Consider the following 24196-nt stretch of genomic DNA (forward strand, 5'->3'; position numbering starts at 1 on the left):
GAGGGGAGATACTCCTATGGAGTCGCCAACATTGCTGGCATCTCCTTGCAGCTTTTCCAATCTGGTTTACATCTGCCAACCAACATAGCTTCCAACACTTGAAAAACTAATGGCCTAATACATCTCACTGTCAGGAAGGGTTTGCTGCTATTCATTCCAAATGTTTTTTTACCTTAGTTTCATCCCAATACTTCTAGTTGTACCCCGTTTGCCACCTAATATAATTTCTCTCTTCCTTGATGTGAACACCCTGCAGTTATGTCTGTACTATTGTGCCCCTTTACCTTAGATGTTGCTTTCACAAAACATACATCGTTAATGCCTCTAGTCTTTCCTTGTCAGTGAGTCCCTCCAGCCCCCTAACCATTTCTGGTACTTTTCTCTGAACTACCTCCAGTTTGCCAGTAGTGCTCAGAGTTGAAATCCAGAGGCGCAGAAGAGGGCTATCACTTTCCTGACCCATGAAGTGATGCCTCTGCATATACCAAAACTGTATTGGCCTTTTTACTGCCTGTTACACTACACACAGATGTTTAATTTGCTGTCTGCTGTAGCTTTTCAAGGTCTTTATAAGCATCTTTCTGTCCTAGGATTCTCCTGCCACTAAGCGTATTTTGGATTCTTTCCCCCAGACAAGTTAGCTTTGTTTTCCTGCTTTTTTCTTATCTTGTTATTTTCTTATCCCATTATTTTCTGTCCCAGTCTCAGCTCTCTGTAGATCTCTTTCTTATTATTTCTCTGTCCAATCTGGTGTTCACTGCTTTCCCCAAGTTACCGTCTGTGAGTTTCATTGGCCATGCCATTTACTTCCTCTTCCAGGTTATTCATGAAGATTTTAAATAAGATTGGACCTGGAACAGTCCTGCTCGACACCTCCCCACCTTCTACTTGGCCATTTGCCAGCATGATTTCTTTACAGTTCTTCAGACAGTTCTTAGCTGCACACAGCAGTTCCCATATCCCAGTCACTTTGAATTATGACTGAGAGTGAGGGCAAGTCTACACTTATAAAGCTGCAGCACTTTAGTGAAGCTGCTACTATGCTGACAGGAGAGCTTCAGTTGGTGTAGTTAATTCACCTCCACAAGAGGCGGTAGCTATCTTGATGGGAGAAGCCCTTTCCTCAACATAGCGCTATTTACACTGGGGGTTGGGTTGGTGAATCACACAAACACCTCACTGGACCAAAATCCAAGTATGTTACAACTCCTGTTTTCTCTGTAACCATTTATATCGTATATCTCAGGAGCAAAAGGCAGCCAAGTTTGTTGGCAACTTATTCTTCATAAATCTTCAGTGCTGCCTTTTGCTCACAGTTCTGTTGCACTTGGGATTAGATGTTAAGTTTTGAGGAATTGTAGCTTCAGGTTGTATGGCTGAAATGCTGACCAGGTGTTAATGATTTTCCTTTTTCTACCTAGAGTTTTTTCTTTCATTTTCCTTCATTATTCAGAGTCACAGATGACTTTGCCATTTATTACTGGGCAGCTTTAAGACATTTATTTATATACAAATAAATAGTTTACATTTTAAAATCTGTCTTCATTATGGTTGTTTTAAAACTTGTTATTGATTGGAAAATAAAGTCAGTAATAGCTCTCTCATGCCCTCTCTCTCCATGTTTGTCTCTTTCTAGGTATTTATACTGATTAGTCATCTCAGTAGTAGCCAAGTTCTTCCTTTAGCATCTTCCAGCTCAGGAACTTTGAGGCCTTAACATTAATGAACTGAGCCTCCCAATGCCTCTGTGAAGGTACCATTGGTAACTATAATTCTCCCCACTGTATAGGTGGGGAACACAGAGGAACAGAGTGGAGACTGGTTCTGTTATGGCTGCTCTGTGTGAATCCAGTGAGTTGTGTGTGGGAAGGAGAAGGAGGCCCCAGGAGCACTGTCTACCCCTTAGCACACCTTGGCAGGAGGCAGCTGCAAAAATGCTACTGCTGCCTGTACTCAGAGTGCACTGGGGTGGGATGTGTCTGGGCACAGAGGGAAGTGGGGAGACGTGGAGAAGGCCTGGCTTCCCTTCCACACCATATACCAGCCATTGTGGAAGTGCAGGCCTGGAGGGAACATGTACTATATCTGTCTTTTAGCTGCAGCAAGTACCGCTGCTCAGCTCCCTCCCTCAGTGCCTCCCTCCACACCGCCTTGTTACTGACAATATCCCTTCCCAGGACACATACTCAACTAGCAGGAGTCAGAAGTCTGAGTGGGGTTGTCTGTCTGCTCTGGAGAGAAAAGGGCTGAGGAAATCACCCAGAATCATTTTCTTTCACCCTTCCCTTACTGCAGTGCTCTCTGGCTAAGCACTGGGCTGGCAACATCCAGTGACAACAGGCCACTCCGAGCATGTGGAGTATTGCATCCTTCAAGTGAGGAGACGGGAAAGCGCAGAGGTATAGAGAGGCTAGGAGAGTTGGGCAAGGCAAGGTGGTGCTAGGGAGAGATGCAATCTGTTTTCAATTCCATATGCTTCAGGGCTTCTTGGCTCTGAAGGGTTCAGTTTTGTAGGTGAAGGTTGGGCATATAGACCTAGGTTTGAATTTGTAGAGAAAGTTCAAGGCTTTGGTGATGGTTCAGTTGTGGGATGAAGTTTACAGGTTTTGGGAAAAGATTTTGGTTTTAAAGTAAAGCTCCCTGTGTGTGTTTTATGGAGTAGAAGCTGGAGATTCAGGTTCTGGAGTGAAGGTTTGGGATTCATGTTGTGGAGCAAAGGTTTCCAGGTCAAACTTTGAGGCTTCCTGCAGAGGCGTCAACTTTCTAATGTACCAGGGGGTGTTCGACCCCGTAGCTCTGCCCCAGGCTCCAACCCATCTCTTCCTGCAAGCCCCCAACCCCGCTCAGCCTCTACCTTCCCCCGCTCCATTCCCACCATGCCTCCACTCTACCTCTTCCTCCAAGCCCCCACCTCTGCCTCACCTGTTCCTGCCCCACACCACGTTCCACCCCCGCCCCCAAGCTGCCCAGCCCTTGCTCCTCCCTCCCCCCAGTGCCTTCTGCATGCTGTGGAACAGCTGATTGTGATGGGCAGGAGGCACTGGGAGGGAATGGGAAGCTGGCTGCTGCAGCACCCACCATTTTTGCCCCGTGGGTGCTCCAGCCCTAGAACACCCACGGAGTCAGCGCCTATGGCTTCCTGTACAGCACACAGGACCACTTCCATGCATGGAGAAAAGTATTCAGAAAAAAAAACAGGTCTAAGAAGGGAGTGTTGTGCCTTTACTGCCCAGAATATTTACTGCATGTAACGGGAAGCCTGGGCAGAGTCAGAGACTAGCACTCAGGGGAATCCTTCACTGCTCTACAGCACCTGTGTGCTGGCTACATGGCAGAAAGGGGCTGCAGAGCAGCCTGTAGCATTCCTGAGGAATACCCAGGTACATGGGACCCCATGAGAGCTCTGCAGATGCCCTGCAGGATTCACCAGTGCTGGGGGCATTCTGGGCCAAGAGCAGGAGGAGTCATGGATCAAGGATGCCTGCGCCTGATTGTTCCCCAGCTTCCAAGGCCCTTAGGGACTACAGCAGCTGAGGTGCATATTGAGATAGATCTGGGGTCTGATCTTACTAGTTCAAGGACTGAACTGGCCCCCAGGATCAAGCAGACAAAAGCTTCCTCCCCTTGTTCTATTTGCTGGCCTCAGTGCTGCCAGAGGATGAATCTCCTTCTCAGCAGGGCATAGAAATGCTTTCTTATACTTTTAAGGCCAGAAGGAGCCATTATGATCATCTAGACTGAACTCCTCCCTAACACAGTCCAGAGAACCCACCCAATAGTTTCTGCATTGAGCCCATAACTTCTGGATAGCTAGAAAGTACCTTTTAGAAAGACATCAAGTCTTCATTTAAAATGCCAAGTGTTGGAAAACTCACCAAATCTCTTGGTAAGTTACCTTCAGAGTTTAAAATGTGTGCCTGAGCTCTAGCCTGAATTTGTCTAGCTTCAGGTTCCAACTACTGGATCTTGTTATGCCTTCTGCTAGATCAAAAATCTCTTCCCGTGAACCAATCAAGTCACCTCTTAGCCTTCTCTTGGATAAACTCAACAGTTAGCTTCTTATGGCTCTTACTGTCAGGCAGGTTTTCCAGGCCTTTAATTATTCTTGTAGGTCTTTTCTGAGTCCTTTCCAATTCTTCAACAGCCTTTTCAAAGTGGATAACAGAACTGGAGCCAGTATTCCAGTAATGGTCTCACCTGTATCCTGGGCAGGGCCAGCACTTCCATTGAGGTGAACTAGGCAATCGCCTAGGGTGCCAGGATTTTCTGGGGGTGGCATTTTGCCGGGGGGTGGGCGGCGGCAGGTGGCTCCGGTGGATCTGCTGCAGTCGTGCCTGCGGACGGTCCGCTGGTCCTTCGCGGCTCTGGTGGTGGACCTCCCGCAGGCACAGCTGCAGCAGCTCCACCGGAGCCACGGGAACGGCACGCGGGGCAGCGGAATGGCCGTGCACCTAGGGCACGAAAAACTCTAGCACCGGTCCTGATCCTGGGGTATACAAATCCACAACCAGTTCTACTTTTCTGCCCAAGGGTTGCAGTGAAAGACTATTCCAGGTGCTCAAATGCATCTTAGGCTACTGTATTGGTACAGCTATCGCAGCAAACCCTTTGATAGAGATGCAGCTTATACCTGCAAAATCACTTTTTGCTGATATATCTGCATGTACACTAGGGCTTTTGTAGCATAGCTATCATAAAAATGTAGGGCTGTAAGGGTTCTCAGTAGGTCCAAGTATCCTTAGACCACCCCGACAGGTGTTTGTCCAGCCTATTCTTAAAACCTCCAGTGTGGGGAATTCCACAACCTCCCTTGGAAGTCTGTTTGAGCTTAAACTATCCCGCATAGTTAGAAAGTTTATCCTAACATCAAATTTAAATCTCCCTTGCTGCAGATTAAGACCATTACTACTTGTCCTACCTTCAGTGGACATGGAGAACTGATTGCCATCCTCTTTATAAGAGCCCTTACCACATTTGAAGACAGTTAGCATGTTCTCCCGCGTGCTTCTTTTCTAAGACAGAACATGGCTGGTTTTTCTAATATTTCCTCAGAGGTCAGCTTTTCTAAAGCTTTTATCATTTTTGTTTTTGTTCTCCCCTGAGTTCTCTCTGATTGTCCACATTTTTCCTAAAGTGTGAGGTCTAGAAATGGACACAAGACTCCAGTTGAGGCCTCATCAGAGCAGGACAATTACCTCTTGTGTCTAACATACAACACTGCTGTAAATACATCCCAGAATGTTATTAGCCTTTTTCATAACTGCATCATATTATTGACTCGTATTCAATTTGTGATCCAATATAACCTCCAGACCTTTCCAGCGGTACTACCATCTAGACAGTTAGCTATTTCAAGGTGTGAGTTTTTCACACTCCTAACCCACAGACAAAAACTCTTTAAGTGTAGATGAGGCCTTATTTTGAGCTGCAAGCCCCTTGTGTGCATCATCCCAAGATTCCTTCTCCTTGTATTACTTGGTCCCCATCTTAAGACCATAAGAACAGCCATACTGGGTCAGACCAAAGGTCCATCTAGCCCAGTATCCTGTTTTCCAACAGTGGGCAATGCTAGGTGCCCCAGAGGGAATGAAAAAAACAGGTAACCATCAAGTGATCCATTCCCTGTCGCTCATTCCCAACTTCTGGCAAACAGGGGCTAGGGACACCATCCTTGCCCATCCTGGCTAATAGCCATTGATGGACCTATCCTTCATGAATTTATCTAGTTATTTTTTGAACCCTGTTATAGTCTTGGCCTTCATAACATCCTCTGACAAGGAGTTCCACAGGTTGACTGTGCATTGTGTGAAAAAATACTTCCTTTTGTTTGTATTAAACCTGCTGCCTATTAATTTCATTTGATGACCCCTAGTTGTGTTATAAGTAAATAACACTTCATTATTTACTTTCTCCACACCATTCATGATTTTATAGACCTCAATCATATCCCCCCTTAGTCGCCTCTTTTCCAAGCTGAAAAATCCCAGTCTTATTAATTGCTCTTCACATGGAAGCCGTTCCATCCCCCTTTTCTGAACCTTTTCCAATTCCACTATATATTTTTTGAGATGGGGCGACCACATCTGCATGCAGTATTCAAGATGTGGGTGAACTATGGATTTATATAAAGGCAATATGATATTTTCTGTCTTATCATCTATCCCTTTCTTAATGATTCCCAACATTCTGTTCACTTTTTTGACTGGCACTGCACATTGAGTGGCTGTTTTCAGAGAACTATCCACAATGACTCTCTTTCTTGAGTGGTAACAACTAATTTAGATCCCTTCATTTTATATGTATAGTTGGGATTATGTTTTCCAATGTGCATTACTTTGCATTTATCAACACTGCATTTCATCTGCCATTTTGTTGCCCAATCACCCAATTTTGAGAGATCCTTTTGTAGCTCTTCACAGTCTGCCTGGACTTAACTATCTCTTCTCTGTCTGTCTCTGTCTCTATCTTGCTCTCATGCACACAACTCTCTCCCTTTCTCCATTTTTTTATTTAAAAAGCCATCTTCAACATCAGCTCAAGCCAAAAAACCTGGCCCTCCCAGAAAGGTAGGGACTCAGGCTTGGTGGCAGCTCACAGAGCCCTAGTGCTGACGGGGCATGACACAGGAGATAGTTGCAGATACTTTACGAGAAGTTAAGCCTTGTTTTCTTTCTTTCCTTCTTCCCCATGCTTTAAAATATACCACTACTGCCCCCAGCTGAACACAGGGCAGGCCAGATCACAATGGAGACTCCCAGCTTCAGAAAGGGTTCTTGTTTACATGTACAAGCCTAATTGCTAGAATTCAGGACAAGGAGAAATTCTCACTAGTACATTGGCAGGTGCCCCAGGATTTTTACCTGCCTCTGGAGCACTACAGGGTAACCATCTGATAAATAACCTTGGCAAACCCAACATAGTTGGTGTCTTCCGGTTGCACGAACAGGGAACTGGGAACCATGCTGCCTCTGGCTTTGTCATAGCCTCCAGGCAGCCAGCTTGTGGAAGTGCACCTGGCCAGGCATCAGGACGTGTCATAAAGTGCCTGGGATCTCCTCTCCTCACAGCTTGATGAGTGGGATTGTGTCTGGCAGAGCCCCAGGCACTGCTATCTGGTTTCTTTGATGAAAATTTTACGGTAGAAAGCTGCACAACAGCTGGGGAAATCTGCAGACTCTACAACACTGAATTTTGCTATTGTACTGAGAAAACCTGGCAGGAATGGTGAGTTAGCCTGGCAGGCTCTCATCTCTGAATGTCAGGGTATCACATGCATGCAGCAAGCTGCTGCAGCATCTCTCCTCCGGACACAGGTGAAGATGGAATAGCAAAGGGTGCTGCGAGTCACCATTGAGATGTATTGGCAGCGCTGTGTGGATGGTTCCCAGTCCTGGAGTAGTAGGAGAGCAGTGTTTAAAGAGAGGAGCCTTCCTGTGCTAGCAAAGGGGAAGGTAGGAGAGCGGCTTCTCGCTGCCGTTTCTCATTTCTCTCTCATTAGCCTGCTCCCAGCCCACAGTCTCCCTCCATGGGGGATTGTAAAGTAATGCACACTGGAAAAAATAACCCCAATTATACATACAGTATGATGGGGGCTAATTTAGCTACAACTAATCAGGAAAGAGATCTTGGAGTCGTGGTGGATAGTTCTCTGAAGACGTCCATGCTATGTGCAGCTGCAGTCAACACAGCAAACAGGATGTTACGAATCATTAAAAAGGGGATAGAGAATAAGACGGAGAATATCTTATTGCCCTTATATAAATCCATAGTACGTCCACATCTTGAATACTGTATACAGATGTCGTCTCTTCATCTCAAAAAAGATATACTGGCACTAGAAAAAGTTCAGAAAAGGGCAACTAAAATGAGTAGGGGTTTGGAAGGAGTCCCATATGAGGAGAGATTAAAGAGGCTAGGACTTTTCGGCTTGGGAAAGAGGAGACTAAGGGAGAATATGATAGAGGTATATAAAACCATGAGTGATGTGGAGAAAGTGAATAAGGAAAAGTTATTTACTTGTTTCCACAATATATGAACTAGGGGCCACCAAATGAAATTAATGGGCAGCAGGGTTAAAACAAATAATAGGAAGTTCTTCTTCACACAGCACACAGTCAACCTGTGGACCTCCTTGCCAGAGGAGTTGTGAAGGCTAGGACTATAACAGGGTTTAAAAGAGAACTAGATAAATTCATGGAGGTTAAGTCCATTAATGGCTATCAACCAGGTGGGTAAGGAATGGTGTCCCTAGCCTCTGTTTGTCAGAGGGTGGAGATGGATGGCAGAAGAGAGATCACTTGATCTTTACCTGTTAGGTTCACTCCCTCTGGGGCACCTGGCATTGGCCACTGTCAGTAGACTGGGCTGTATGGACCTTTGGTCTGACCCAGTATGGCCATTCTTATGTGGGCATTCTTATATGTTAAGACTATAACTTCATGGAAATTGCCGATAGTGGTTCAGAGACAAACACATGAATATCTGAAGAATAGAAACATATATACAATCTTACTGCTCATTCATCCATGCCTTTGTGACCTCTGACCAACCCACTCCAATCTTGGCCATTCTGCTTAAAGACTTCAGTGAGCCAACCAGAAAACAAGGAGTCTTTCCTCCTGTTCAATTCTTTTTTAAAGTCCTGAGTATATTAAAGAACCATGACAAAGATCAGGCAGCCTTTCCTCCCTCCCAAACATGCTTGTGTCAGCAGTAAGAAACCTCCCTCTTCGTGGCAGCACTGGCAGGCCCAAGAGAAGCCCCCAGCATTCCTCACATCAACAAAAATACCAGAGGGAGAATCCAGAACAAGACCCAGTGTTTCTGGACAAGAATGTTCTTGGTGTGCAGGATGGGAGAGGGGCTTGAAGGGGCTACAGGGGCATGGAGTGGTGGGATTCTGAGATAGAAAGTTGCTTCTAGGAGACAAGTGTGGGAAGCATGTGTGTTTATGAGGTGTCTGGGAAGATGATGACCACCCTTAGGAACTTCAGGGACGGGTGTCATGCTAATGAATGAGCCACTGGGTGTCTCTAGGTGCCAGGCTGGCTCAACCCACAATCTCCGGGGATACAGCTGTGGCTGGGTGGATTGTACAGGAGGATGTTCGGAGGGCTTGCCCTCTCCTCTCTCATTGCCTGCACAATCCCCCTGACCCTGATAATTTTCACTAGTCAGAAATCCTGGGTTGTGGGAAGGTTCCTGCAGGAACTGTTGAGGGGCAGGGGAAGCAGAGAAAGTCATGCTGTTCTGCAGGGTGTTCTGAAATGGAGAAGAGGAAGGGCTGTGGCTCCCATCTGCTCCCCACCACTCTCTCACAATGGTGCAATCAGTCCAGAGTATATGTCCCTGCAGCCAGTGGTGTCCATGCCTCATTATGGTTCCTGCTCCCATGAGTTCTAGGAGAGAAAGAATAGGGCCCTTAATCCCAGCAGCCCCCTTGCCACCTGGGGGAGTCCATCTCCTCCCTCACACATGCACCCCCATCTGTCTCAAGTAGCACAACACTCCAGGCAGTGAGGGCAGCAGACGGAAGGGCAGTCCTGTGACCCCTCCCCCAACTAAGCTACTGCGGATGCTGGAGCATTGGCGAGAGAGTCCTCAGGCCTCTCCCTGAGAAGCATGTGTAGCAGGGCTGGCTCACTGACATCCCTTCCTCCCACTGGTTATAGGGGCACATCCTCTTCATCGTCCTCCTCCAGGTCCGTGGAGCGCAGGCTCAGGTCCTTGAGGATGTCTGAGATGTTCTCAGGAGCGGGGCCAGATAGCTCCATTTCCTCCAGCTCAGCGTCAGCAGCTGAGACAGAGTGCAGCCCCTTCCCCTCCTCAGGGAAGGGTGGGTGCTGTGGGGAGGGGGAACTGGAGGAAAGTGGGCTCCCCATCCTTGAGTTTGCAGCTCTTCTCACAGGCACCACACAGCTGTCCTGCCGCCTCCACACCTGTGGAACCTGGCTACTCTGCTCATTGCTGACTGAGGTCCGATTGATGTCTCGGAAGCTGGCGAGGGGCGGACGGAGGTGGACACCAGAGCGTGTGGAGCCCTCAATTGCCTTCTGGAGCTATTAGAGGGGTAGAAGGTCAGAAGAACAGAGAGGGAATTAAAGGGCAGCTCAAAAACCACAGCACAACAGTTCAGCTACTCTCCAAAATAACAAGGCAGGAGACTAGCCCCTGGAGAGATCAGATTTTGCATTGCTATAGTGCCTTTCATTCCACAGCACTTGGCAAACTCCAGCCTCAGTGTAGCCACTTCTGGGAGGGACACTGGCTAAATGGATCTGGCACAGGCCACACAGGTAAGAGCCTATCTCTCACAAAAATGACTAGTGGATCTTTACTAGTCATGTAAAGCAGACAGGCCCTTGGTTTGGAAGGCTCCTCCTGAAAAACTCACATCCAGGAGCACAATTTCTCCCCTCAGAAGGGAAAAGGGCTAAATCAATGCTGCCAGGCCTTGAAACTGGAATGCTAGGAAATGTACTGACTGCAGAGCTGAAACTTCCATCCCAAAGCTGGTTCTCGCCTGCTGTGGGATATTGCGATAACACACGGAATGTCTGGGGCTGAGCAGGAGGTGGGAGTGTCTGCATGAAAACTTGACTATATTTACCTCTTCCAAAGCCAGCACTCCCTTCAGCTTCCCCTTGCTGGTCACATAGGCATGGCTGAGTCCCAGCAAGGAAAACAAGGTGTGTGTCTGTGGGAGAAAACACAAGAGAATCTCCATTACCAGTCACATAGGGCTTGATATCCTCAAAGGCTGGGAATGAGAGTCTTGGCGCTAAGCCTAGGCCTGAGATCCCCTCCGGGCTCCAAAGCTAGGAGTGGGAATCCCAGCTCAAATTCCTTTGGGTTTGGCACCACCCTGGTAAGAAGCTGCCCTAGGAGTGGGAAATCTAATGCTAATCCTCAGTGAGTAGCATCTTTGCACTTGCAGGGTGGTTAGTGGGACTCCAGGGGACCTGAAACTCCTGGTATATACCTGTAGTTAACCCAGAGCAGCAGTCCCATACAGCTTAAATATTCCTGGGACTTCTAATCAGCCAGGACTCCTCTCAGGTCACACTGGTGCATGCTTGGTGTGCTTTAGGGACACCCAGAACATTCTCACAATAACTCACATTCCCACACCTGGCATATGGCTATGAGGGTGCAGATCCCAGTCCACTCAGGACCAGTGCACAATGGGGTAGATCCTGCTGTGCTTTGGGGCTGAGACTGTGGATCCCAGCAATGATATAATCAGTGACAGACCCCTAATAAATACAGTGATACAGGCATGCAGATCCCATTGCACGCCGAGGCAGGGAGTGTGAATCCCAGTATTCATGTGCTGGGATGGAGGTCCCTGGTCCTGGAGGGGCCAGGAATGTGAATCTCACCCCCAATGCTGCATGTGGATCTTGCAACGCTCATTATTGTATGATTGCTTTTACAAATACCTGAGGTGTGGCTGCTGCTGCACTCAGTGCCTAGGAGTGGGAATCCCAGTGCTAATGTGTGTGTATCTAGACAGCCCCCAGAGGCTGGGAGAGGGAATTCCAACACTAATGCAATGGCTGATGGATCCTAGTGTGGTTCTCTGAAGCTCTTTTATTAAACTAATCTACTCATGTTCCAGGAGACTGCAGTCAGACGCTGTGCTGATGGGAGGTCAGTGAGCTTCTCAGATAGAGACGGTGACAGAGAGAGAGGGCAAGAGAGAGAAAAATGCAAAGCGAGGGGAGGGAGATGGGGAGACGGGAGGGGATGAGCTCTGGAGTGGGCTAGCACAGAGACAGACAAGTTGGAGAAGGATGAACAGTAGCTGGGAGGGAGGTCAGACCCACCTTGTGCAGGGAAGTCCTCTCCACTAGCTGAAAAGGGGAGGGGTCTATGCGGCAGCTGTCAAAGCACACTTCCTTATTCAGCTCGTCCTGCTCCCATGCAACTATCTGACACAGGGAAGAGGGGATCACACTCACAGTGACCAACACTGCTCTCAGCCCATACTCCAAGCCGCCCCGGTCTCCTGCTGCTGTTTGCCCATCCTCCCCATCTTCCGCCCTCAATATATTATTTCTCTGAAGTTTCCTATCCCTCCAGCATGAGCTGGGGCCTCCCCTTGGGAACGTGGTGATGCTGCAGCACTAGATGTGCCATTGATTGACATGCCCCCAGCAAGGGTGACACAGTGAGAAAAGTAGCCAGGAAGGTGAGGGCTTCCCCAGTCCAGCTTAGAGGGGATGAGAGCTCCCTGTCTCTCCTTCCTGAGCTCTCCCTGCCCCAGTCACTCCTGGATAGTCTTCCCCATTTCCATCGGTGGAGGGAATAGTTCCTCTCATGATGGCCTCTCCTTGTAGCATATGAGCATATCCTGGCCACTGGACCTTCCCAAGAAGGAGACAGCTTCCAGGGGTGAGAGGAGATCCAGCCCCCTAGTTCTCATTCAGACTTACCTCCTCTGGCTTCATTGTATCTATAACCTCTACAGACTCCTGGAGAGAACAGAAAACAGAGCCATGGTCAGCGAAGGAGTACACAGCCCTAACTCCACAGCAAAATCCTGGAGTGCAAGAACCCCTTATTCCTAATCTCAGCTGTATCGCCCACTTTCCAGCAACTAACCCTCCCTGCCCCCTCCCTCTGCCCACTCATCCCTAAACCCAAAAAGTTGCCATTATACTCAGGGTCCCTCTCTTCCTGCTAGGGTGACCAGACAGCAAATTTGAAAAATCGGGATGGGGGGGGATAATAGGGGCCTATATAAGAAAAAGACCCAAAAATTGGGACTGTCTCTATAAAATCAGGATATCTGATCACCCTACTTCCTGCTCACTCCTAATCCCCACTGTGCACCCCCCAGATACTCAGGGACCCTCATCTTTCCCTGGGTGTCTTTGTCATGGAGGGTGGAATCTGTGCACTGGGATGCTTCTGATCTGCACACTGGTCCAGGTCCTGGTTTGGTGTGAGGTTTTGCTTGGTCTGCTCTTGATGCTTTTCGGACAGCCCCCTTGGCCAATACTTTCTTAGATCTGAATAGATCATCATGAAGCCTGCCTCAGTACCTGCAGTTTTCAGTCTGCTTCCTTCCCCAGAGCTGGTGAAGAGCTTGAAAGCTTGTACCTTCCACCAACAGAAGTTGGTCCAGTAAAAGATATGACCTCATCCACCTTGTCTCTCTCCGTACTGGTAGCACAGACAGTGCCTAGCCAGCAGGATCCTCACTTCCCCATGCATGCCATGGCCATCCTCTACTGCGGAAATCCCTAATCCTTTACCAGGAGCTCAGTGTGACAAAGTGAGGATTTTTCCTTGTTATGTTGTATGTGAGTCTTACGGTTGAGCTTATATGAGTGTTACTGTGTATGCCTCAGTTTCCCTCTGTGCTGCACCAATGCCTCGGTGGTGGGAATAAGGGTGTGTGACTTTGGCTGAGACCCCCAGGGGCAGGTGAGGCTGCATCTGCTGCCTGCACGTAGGCTATGGCCGGTGCCCTTGGTAACCTGAGACCCAGGAGGGGAAAGCAACCAGGTGACACATTGCCTGGGAAGTGAGACAAAGACCAGGAGGAGGAGTGACAGGGGTGTCTGAGGTTGGGTTGTTGGTAGCTGTGCAGTCTGCTTGGGAGGCTGGAGGCGGGAGTCCAGGGCATCTGGCCTGGGATTCCCCCAAGATGGACTTGGCTGATTTCTGTGCTAACAAGTTCTGTTCTACACTGTGTTCCTGTCGACTAATAAACCTTCTGTTTTATGCTGGCTGAGAGTCACTGCTGACTGTGGATTTGGGGTACAGGACCCTCTCACTTCCCCAGGAGCCGCATACAGGTGGACTACCTACGGGAAGCGCACGGTGTGAAAGGGGATGCTGAATGCTCCAAGGTCAGGCCCAGGAAGGTCGAAGCTGTGTAAGCTTCTTACCCTGGCGACAATATGCTCTGTGATGGGGCAAGGCCAGATGGCTACAGTAAAGTACTGAGAAACAGGTATGTTAGCCCCAGGCTAAACAAATCCCTAGTACCCTGGTAACCAAATGGCAGTTGCTCCAGGTTAATCAAGGCACCTGGAGCCAATTAAGAATCCTTCTAGAAGGCAGTAGAGATACTACTTTAATTAAAACACCTGCAGCCAATCAAGGCAGGCTAATCAGGGCACTGGATTTAAAAAGGAGCTCACTCCAGTCAGGCCGGGAGGAGCCAGAGGAGAAGGAGTGTGTGTGAGGGAGCTGGGAGCAAGAGGGCAAGGAGCTGAGAGTGAAAGCGTGTACTGCTGAGGATTGAGGAGGACAAGCGTTATCAGACACCAGGAGGAAAGTCCTGTGGTGAGGATAAAGAAGGTGTTTGAAGGAGGCCATGGGGAAGTAGCCCAGGGAGTTGTTGCTGTCATGCAGCATGTTACAGGAGGCACTATAGACAGCTGCGATCCACAGGGCCCTGGGCTGGAACCCGGAGTAGAGGGTGGGCCTGGGTTCCCCCCAAACCTCCCAATTCCTGATCAGACACAGGAGGAGCTGACTCAGACTGTGGGTTCCACAAGAGGGGAAGATCACTGAGGTGAACAAATCCTCCAATAAGCGCAGGACCCACCAAGGTAGAGGAGGAACTTTGTCACAGCTCAGAGAGAGGAGACATGCTACCCAAAGTCCTGACTGGCTTCATATGGAGTAGTTCCAGAGCACTGTCCCAGTGACTCTTTAATAACTAGTGGGAGCGCTGGGATAAACTGCAGCCAGTGGACAGTGCATCCTGCAGTAAGTGACTGGGGAGCAGTAAAATTAAGGTGGGATTTGTGGGAGATAGGCATGCAAAAGGCTCAGTGAGGAGTGGTTGCAGGAGGCAGAGGAGCCTACAGCTTAACACCCGAGAGAGACTGTGACCCCTAAGAAGGGCTGTCACACTGAAGATGTTCCTCCCAGGGACTGTGAGGAGCTGAGAGAGCACCGGTCTGTGAGTCCCTGACAACTTGGGAACAGCGAAGAGATGCCCTATAGCCATCTCCTTAAGAAGAGCATTGTAGAGCTGTGCAGAGAAGGAGAGGGCTGTGCATTGGAAAGTTCACCAAGGCCCAGTTAATTGCTCAGTTGGAAAATGATGATCACTCTGAGGAACCGGTTCTTGACCCAACTGGGGCCACAAGAGAGGCTGGGAGCAGTTAGGCAGCGCCAGGGCCCACACTGGTTCCTGATCCAGCTGTGGCCACAAGCAAGGTTGAGAGCAGCTGGGCGCCCCTGAGACCTGCGTCCCCAACCAGCAAGGGGTCTCCACCGGATTCCATGCTGGTGGATCTGAGAGGGATGGAATTGGAGCTGATATTGAAGGAGTCAGAGGACTGTGAGAGACAGGGAAGGCATGAGGCAGAACAGCAGGAGAGACAGTGGCAGCAGGAACTCGGATTCCTGAGCTGAGAGGTAGAGGGACCTGTCCAGGGGATCCAGGCCCTGCTCCTGTAACGGTCGAGGATTTAATTTGAATCCAGGGAACCAATTGGCTGAGACTGAAGCGGTCAGTGTAAATGCAAATGGCAGAGAGGAGGAGTTGCTAAGCTCAAGTGCCCTGCCTGTCAGTAACCAGACCTCTGGAGCTGAGTGGGACAGAGAGATGCTCCCTGCCCCTTTGTGTGGGGGGGGACAGGGGAGAGATGGCTCATGCTGGCTCTGATACTGTGAACAAAGCAGCAGGCTCGCTGCCTGCCCTTTCTGGGACAGCAGGGGTGAAGCTGAGCCCACGGGGAAACTGATTTTCCAGGGAAAGCTTGCTGAGCTCATGGGTCTGGCCCAGGAGAACCTAGCCAGGGCCCAAGGGAGGCAAAAGATCTGGTATGACTCCACACCTGCTCCTATGGCACTGGAGACCAGGTGAGGGGTCTCATCCCAGTGAGGAAGAATAAGCTGCATGCTGCCTGGGATGGGCCCTTTAAGGTCATCACCCAGCTGAATGAGATGAACGATGTGGTGGAACTGCCCAACTGGGCTCACAGCCACCAAGTGTACCATGTCAACATGAGTGCCTAGTATTAAACGAGGATATTGATATAACAGGCATCACCGAAACCTGGTAGAATGAGGATAATCAATGGGACACAGTAATACCAGGGTACAAAATATATCGGAAGGACAGAACAGGTCATGCTGGTGGAGGAGTGGCACTGTATGTGAAAGAAAGCATAGAATCAAACTAAATAAAAATCTTAAATGAACCAAATTGTACTACAGAGTCTCTAGGAATAGTAATTGCATGCTTGAAAAATAAGAATATAGCAGTAGGGCTACATTACAGACCACCTGACCAGGATAGCGTTAATGACTCTGAAATGCTCAGAGAGATTAGAGAGGATTAGAATCTATTAAGATAAAAAATTCAAAATAATAATGGGGGATTTCAGCTATCCCCATATTGACTGGGTACATGTCACCTCAGGAAGGGATGCTGAGATAAAGTTCCTTGGCACCTTAAATGACTGCTTCTTGGAGCAGCTGGTCCTGGAACCCACAAATGGGGAGGCAATTCTTGATTTAGTCCTAAGTGGAGCATAGGATCTGCTCCAAGAGGTGTATAAGCTGGACTGCTTGGTAATAGTGACCATAATATAATTAAATTTAACATCCTTGTGGCGGGAAAAACTCCACAGTGGCCCAGCACTGTAGCATTTAATTTCAGAAAAGGGAACTACACAAAAATGAGGAGGTTAGTGAAACAGAAACTAAAAGGTACAGCACCAAAAGTAAAATCCCTGCAAGCTGTGTGGAAACTTTTTAAAGACACCATAATAGAGGCTTAACTTAAATGTATACCCCAATTAAAAAAAAATAGTAAGAGAACCAAAAAAGAGCCACTGTGGTTAAACAACAAAGTAAAAGAAGCAGTGAGAGGCAAAAAGGCATCCTTTAAAAAGTGGAAGATAAATCCTAATGAGGAAAATTGAAAAGAGCATAAACTCTGGCAAATGAAGTGTAAAAATGTAATTACAAAGACCAAAAAAGAATTTAAAGAACAGCTAGCCAAAGACTCCAAAAATAATAGCAAAAAAATTTTTAAATACATCAGAAGCAGAAAGCCTGCTAAACAACCAGTGAGGCCACTGGACGATCGAGATGCTAAAGGAGCACTTAAAGACGATAAGGCCATTGTGGAGAAACTAAATGAATTCTTTGCATCAGTCTTCACTGTTGAGGATGTGAGGAAGATTCATATCTGAGCCATTCTTTTTGGGTGACAGATCTGAAGAACTGTCCCAAATTGAGGTGTCATTAGAGGAGGTTTTAGAGCAAATTGATAAACTGAACAGTAATAAGTCTCCAGGACCTGATGGTATTCACCCAAGAGTTCTGAAGGAACTCAGATGTGAAATTGCAGGATTACTAACTGTCATCTGTAACCTATCTTTTAAATCAGCTTCTGTACCAAATGACTGGAGGATAGCTAATGTGACACCAATTTTTAAAAAGGGCTCCACAGGTGACCCTGGCAACCACAGACCCAATAAGCCTCACTTCAGTACCAGGCAAATTGGTTGAAACTGTCGTAAAGAACAAAATTGTCAGACACATAGATGAACATAATTTGTTGGGAAATAATCAACATGGTTTTTGTAAAGGGAAATCATGCTGCAGCAATCTACTAGAATTCTTTGAGGGAGTCAACAAGCATGTGGACAAAGGAGATCCGATAGATATAGTTATTTAGAATTTCAGAAAGCTTTAGACAAGGTCCCTCTCCAAAGGCTCTTAAGCAAAGTAAGCTGTCATGGTCTAAGAGGGAAGGTTCTCTCATGGATTGGTAACTAATTAAAAGATAGGAAACAAAGGGTAGGAGTAAATGGTCAGTTTTCAGAATGGAAAGAGGTAAACAGTGGTGTCTCCCAGGGATCTGTATTGGGCCCAGTCCTTTTTAAGATATTCATAAACTAACTGGAAAAAGGGGTAAACAGAGAGGTGGCAAAATTTGCAGATGATACAAAACTATCAAGATAGTTAAGTCCCAGGCAGACTGTGAAGAGCTGCAAAGGGATCTCACAAAACTAGGTGACTGGGCAACAAAATGGGAGATGAAAATTAATGTTGATAAATGCAAAGTAATGCACATTGTATATGTATAGTTAGGATTATGTTTTCCAATGATGGGGTCTAAAAAAGCTGTTACCACTCAAGAAAGAGATTTTGGAGTCATTGTGGACAGTTCTCTGAAATCATCCACTCGATGTGGAGTGGCAGTCAAAAAAGTGAACAGAATGTTGGGAATCATCAAGAAAGGGATAGATAATAAGATAGAAAATATCATATTGCCTCCGTATAAATCCACCGTATGCCCACACTTTGAATACTGCGTGCAGATGTGGTTGCCCCATCTCAAAAAAAGATATATTGGAATTGGAAAAGGTTCAGAAAAGGGCAACAAAAAATATTAGGAGTATAGAACGGCTTCCATATGAGGGGAGAGTAATAAGACTGGGACTTTTTTGCTTGGAAAAGAGGCGACTAAGGGGGGATATGATAGAGGTCTATAAAATCATGAGTGGTGTAGAGAAAGTAAATAAAGAAGTGTTATTTACTCCTTCTCATAATACAAGAACAAGGGGCCACCCCAAATAAAATTAATAGGTAGCAGATTTAAAACAAACACAAGAAAGTATTTTTTTCATGCAATGCACTGTCAACCTCTGGAACTCCTTGCTAGGGGGTGTTATGAAGGCCAATACTATAATGGGGTTCAAAAGGGAGCTAGATGAATTCATGAAAGATAAGTCCATCAATGGCTATTAGCCAGGATGGGCAGGAATGGTGTCCCTAGCCTCTGTTTGCCAGAAGCTGGGATTGGGTGACAGGACATGGATCACTTGATGGTTACCTGTTCTTTTCATTCCCTCTGGGGCATCTAGCATTGGCCACTGTTGGAAAACAGGATACTGGGCTAGATGGACCTTTGGTCTGACCCAGTATGGCCGTTCTTATGTTCTTATGGAGCCATACTGTGACAGGGAGAGGCTGGTACTGGCCATGTGTGGTCTGTGGGAGAAGGAGGAAGATCCCCTGGTGGATCTGTTCTCTGAGACAGGAGCCAGTCTCTTGCTAGAATCAATTCCCTTCTCTGACCAGGTAACCCCTGCCCAGCAGGCAGAGATCAGAGAGGTGCTGCGTTCCTACTCGCAGCAGTTTTCCAACCGGCCTGGTCTCACTAACCGCACTGTCCATTGGGTGGAGATTGGAGCCAGTCCTCCCATCAGGTATTCCCGATTTAGAGTCACTGGGAACACAGTCCAGGCCCTGGAGAGTGATGTCAGAGACATGATGGCTTTAGGGGTAATCCAGCCATCCACCAGCCCTGGGGCCTCTCCCATGGTGCTGGTCCCCAGGAAAAATGGGTTGATCCCATTCTGTGTGGCCTATCGGAAGCTCAATTCCATCACCATGTCTGGTGCCTGCCCCATAACTATGCCTGATGAGATCCTAGACACCTGGGGAGGGGGGGGATTCAGTACCCCGCTACCATGGATCTCACCAAAAGCTACTGGCAGGTGCCTTTGGAGCCAGATGACAGGTTGAAACCTGTTTTTGTCATCCCTTTGAGGCTTTACAAATCCCTGGTCCTACCTTTTGGCCTCAAGGAGGCACTGGTCACCTGCCCGTGCCAGACGGATCAGTTACTGAGGGGGATGGGGAATTTTACCCTAGCATACATTGATATTTGTGTTGTTAGCCAGACTGGGGAGGACCATGTGTCCCAGGTGAAGAGGGGCCTGGAACGCCTCCAGGATGCAGGGCTGACTGTAAAAGCTGGAAGTGCAAGGTGGGGATGGCAGAGGTGTCATACCTGGGCCACAAGGTGGGGAACGGCTCCCTAAAGCCAGAGCCAACCAAGGTGGAGGCGATCAGAGATTGCCCTGCACCCCCAAAACAAGCCCAGGCCTTTATAGGGATGGCAGAGTCCTACCAGAGGTTTGTGCCCCGCTTTAGCTCTGGGTCAGCTCCCGTAATGGAGTTATGCAAGAATAGTGAGACAAGGTGGTCTGGACTGAGCAGTGCCAGAGGGCTCTCTGCACGCTGGAGGAGGATCTGGTCAAGGGCCTGGTGCTGCTAAACCCAGCCTTTGATAAGCTCTATATGGTGTTCACAGATACCTCAGACAAAGGGCTAGGTGTGATGCCAATGCACACTAATGCAAACACCCCATCGTGTACCTGAGCAGGAAGCTAATGCCCCGAGAGCAGAGCTATGTGGCCATAGAAAAGGAATGCCTCGCCATGGTGTGGACTCAACGGGCTGCAGCCGGATCTATTTGGGCATCACTTCATTGTGTACACTGACCACTTGCCCCTGCCATGGCTGCACCAGATGAAAGGGGCCAATGCCAAGCTCCTGAGATGGAGTCTATTTCTCCAGGATTATGACATGCAGATGGTCCATGTTAAAAAGAGTGCAAATGTTATAGCCGATGCTTTGTCCAGTAGAGGGAGGCCTGAGCTTCCCCAGGTCACTGGCTAAAGCGACCCCACTCAGTTCGGTCTCAAAGAGGGGAGAGATGTGACGAGGTGGGGATTTTCCCTTGTTGTGTTGTAAGTTAGCATACGTGAGTCTTACTGTTGAGCCTGTGTGAGTCTTACTGTTTTGCATTAATACTGTGTGCGCCTCAGTTTCCCTCTGTGCTGCACCAATGCCTTGGTGGTGGGAATAAGGGTGTGTGACTTTGGCTGAGACCCTCAGTGGCAGGTGAGACTCCAGCTGCCTGCACATAGGCTATGGCCAGTGCCCTTGGTAACCTGAGACCCAGGAGGGGAAAGCAACCAGGTGACACATTGCCTGGGAAGTGAGACAAAGACCAGGAAGAGGAACAACAGGGGTGTCGAGGTTGGGTTGCTGGTAGCTGCGCAATCTGCTTGTGGGGACTGGAGGGGGGAGTCCAATGCATCTGGCCTGGGATTCCCCCAAGATGGACTTGGCTGAAAGTCACTGATTTCCGTGCTAACAAGTTCCGTTCTACGCTGTGTTCCTGTTGACTAATAAACCTTCCATATTATGCTGGTTGAGAATTACTTCTGACTGTGGAGTTGGGGTGCAGAGCCCTCCGGCTTCCCAAGGAGCCCTGCACAAATGGACTCACTACGGGAAGCGCACGGTGTGGAAGGGGATGCTGAATGCTCTGAGGTCAAATCCAGGAAGGTTGAAGCTGTGTAGGCTTCTCACCCTGGCGACAGTATGCTCAGAGAGAGGAGGCAGGCTACTCCAGAGTCCTGACTGGCTTCATATGGAGTAGTTCCCGAGCACTGTCCCAGTGAGTGTGACATTCAGCATCATTCATGCATCTCCTTGTCTGACACCACTGCTCCCACCCTATGGCCAAGATCTCTCAGAGGGAGCCTTCATTCCTTCACCTTTCCTCCCTCATCATAGGCACCAACTTCTACTGGCGCCGGTGGGTGCTCGAACCCCTCTCTGCCCCCGGCCATGCCCTGACTCCACCTCTGCCCCATCCCATTCCACCTCCTTCCCCAAAGTCCCCACCCCAACTCCACCCCCTCTCTGCTCCTATTCCGACTCCTTCCCTAAATCCTGACCCCAGCCCCGCCTCTTCCCCCCTCCTCCCCTGAATGCACCACATTCCTGCTCCTCCCACCTCCCTCTCGGAGCTTGGTACAGCTGTGTGCCGGCAGCAAGTGCTGGGAGGTAGATGGAGGAGCGGGGATGCAGCATGCTCTGGGGAGGAGGCGGAGGAGGAGCTGAGGTGGGGAGAGGCGGGGAGCTCGGCTGCCGGTGACTGCAGAGCACCCACTAATTTTTCCCCATGGGTGCTCCAGCCACAGAACACCCATGGAATTGGCGCCTATGTCTCTCATTACTGCACAGCTGAGCTCTCTTGGCCCCTAACCTGGGCAACGCTCTCCTTCTTTGGTGGCTGGTTGTAATGGCACAAAAGCTGCTGGATCAGATGCCTCAAGCTCCAGAAACTCCTGGCTGCAGGAAGAGAATGAACAAAGAGGAGAAAAAATGAGGACAAGTGAGAGATTAAACACAAGGCAGCAGGCCTATCCCCTTGCCCAAGGCAGGCTGAGGAGAATTCAGAGTTAGTAGGAAAGGGCCCAGCCAGTCAGAACACACCATTCCATGGGTGACAGGGCAAGATCTGGGACAGGAAGGAATCAGTCACACTAATCCATGCAATATCCCCTACCTACGGAGGGGAACTAAACCTGCACACAGAGAGCCTTGGAGAGTGGCTATCCAGAGAGCAATGTTCCCAAGAAGGAGACAGAAGCAGAGGCCCACTCACATGCAAGGTCCCAGTGCCATGCTGTTCACACAGAAAGGGTTGTGGAAACCCAGAGAGGACTTGTAAAGAGGGGTGATGATGTCCAGGGCTTTGGAGCTGTGCTCCGGCTCTGCTCCAGCTCCAGGCAAAAACCTGCAGCTTCACTGCTCCAGAGCTCGTCCATGCTCCAGCTCCGGGCTCCGCTCCAAAGCCCTGATGATGCCAGAGGGTGAGGGACATGAGTCTGGCAGCATTTTGGTTAAATTACAGGGGACCAAAATGGATGCGGCAGGGGCAGGAATGTGGTTTGGGCAGAAGGGACAGAAAAGGCAGGATGGGATCTAGAGATGCTGTAATAGACAAAGCAGCAGCTGAATTTGTCAACAGTCTGAATGTGAGGGGTGCAGGAGAGAGGGTCAAGGATGACGCCATCGGCCTGAGGCTGGGAATGGAAAGGACCATGGATTATTCATCCTGATGGGAAGGAGAAAAAAGGAGAGATGATATTGCTATGCAGAGTTTAAGCTGATGGGGGAAGACCCAGGAATAAAAATGAGAGGGGAGAAAGCCCTGTTAGGGCACATCTGCTCCGTCCCCTCTTCCTCCTGCCATCTCTGGATGGCTCCCTGCAGCCTATTCTGCAGGGCTTTGTCTAGCCTTGTTTAAAATGGCTCAAGCAATGCGCCATCCCCATTTCTCTTGGGGTGACTATTCCCCAAACAAATAGACTTTTGCCATCTGGTAAGTAGGGGGATTAGCTGGTATGCTGCTCTGCAACCGCACTGAGCATATAAGGGACCCTATTGTGCCTTAAAGGCATGGGTCCACACTGGTGGTGCTGTAGAAAGGAGAGTGCACCCAATGCTTCACCCCCAAAGGGATGCAGTGAGGAAGTGCTCTCATCCCTGGCCAGCCAGCTTTACTGGCCAGGGTGGGCTGGAGAGTAAGACTATGGTCCCACCTCCCCTCTTCCCTTTTGAGCGGCTACAAGCACTAGCCAAGAGCCCTGTCTTCCTTGCTCACCCTCAGGGGCTGTCCACCATTAGGCTCGCTCTGTGCAGTTCAGGAGGCACAGAGAGAAACTACAACATTTTCATTTTGCAAGAAATTTCCACCTTTTGAAATTTGTTTTCATTCTGAATTGGAACAAAACAAATATTCAAAATTTGTGTGCTTTTCCCATGAAACAAATGTCTGTACAATGTCCATTTTGGAAAATCTGCATTTCATAAAGTTTGGGATTTTTGTTTTGGAACTGTGAATCTTTATTTCAAATGTCAAACTTTCATTTTGAATTTTATTTTATTTTTCATTTGTATGCAATTTGTACCTTACTTCCTGATATGTCAGTAGTAGTTGTGCCTAATATTGTTAAAATCATTAAGAGCAGCTGCTACTTTAAAAAATAAAATAGTTCCTCTATTATATTATGTCAAATTATGACGTCAATAACAGTAGTGCATTATATGTACTAGTCATATGTTCAAGTTAGAACACAGTATAAAAACAGTAAAAATAATATAAAAATAAAAAAATAACATTTGAAACAATTTCAAAATGGAACAAAAAAAATTGTTTTTAAAAAAATTTCTGTAGTAAATTGTCAAAAATGACAATTTTGCAAAAAGAAAAGTTTGGTTGAAATAGTTTTTCCTGTGAAAATTTTCCAGCTAGCTGTAGCTTCAGCCCCTCACACTCTCACAAGCAATAGGCAGTGTGGCTTTCCCAGTGTTGACTGGGATGTGGAAAGCTGGGGCACTCTGGAGGTCACCATACCTGGGGTTTCCTGGGGCCCTGGTGTTTCTGGCATTGGTTTATGAGGAGCCACTGGGCCATTGGGTTCCTCAGGGTGACTCAGAGCAGGAGAAGGTTGCTGAGGTGGCTACCGAAAGAAAGGAAATAAAACAAGAATCACTCTGAATAGCTCCTTTCCCTCTCTTTCCCAGTGCCTCTCTGTTTCTCAGGGCTCGTGTATGC

The 24196-nt window shown here is 48.3% G+C and overlaps 1 protein-coding gene across 1 annotated transcript in view; it reads right to left on the reverse strand.

Annotated features, from left to right (window-relative positions):
- Nucleotides 1–9028: 9028 nt before the first annotated feature.
- CLCN1 (chloride voltage-gated channel 1) overlaps nt 9029–24196 on the reverse strand; it is a 72316-nt gene continuing 57148 nt past the window's right edge. The window contains exons 18-23 of the mRNA XM_075071158.1: nt 23996–24101; nt 21839–21924; nt 12438–12476; nt 11829–11933; nt 10610–10696; nt 9029–10058 (exon numbers count right to left, since the gene is read on the reverse strand). Coding sequence (XP_074927259.1) covers nt 9666–10058; nt 10610–10696; nt 11829–11933; nt 12438–12476; nt 21839–21924; nt 23996–24101 — 816 coding nt within the window. The 3' untranslated portion in view covers nt 9029–9665. The remainder of the gene's footprint in view (nt 10059–10609; nt 10697–11828; nt 11934–12437; nt 12477–21838; nt 21925–23995; nt 24102–24196) is intronic.

The sequence above is a fragment of the Chelonoidis abingdonii genome, chromosome 1, assembly GCF_003597395.2.
Source record: "Chelonoidis abingdonii isolate Lonesome George chromosome 1, CheloAbing_2.0, whole genome shotgun sequence".
Classification (NCBI taxonomy): Eukaryota; Metazoa; Chordata; order Testudines; family Testudinidae; genus Chelonoidis; species Chelonoidis abingdonii.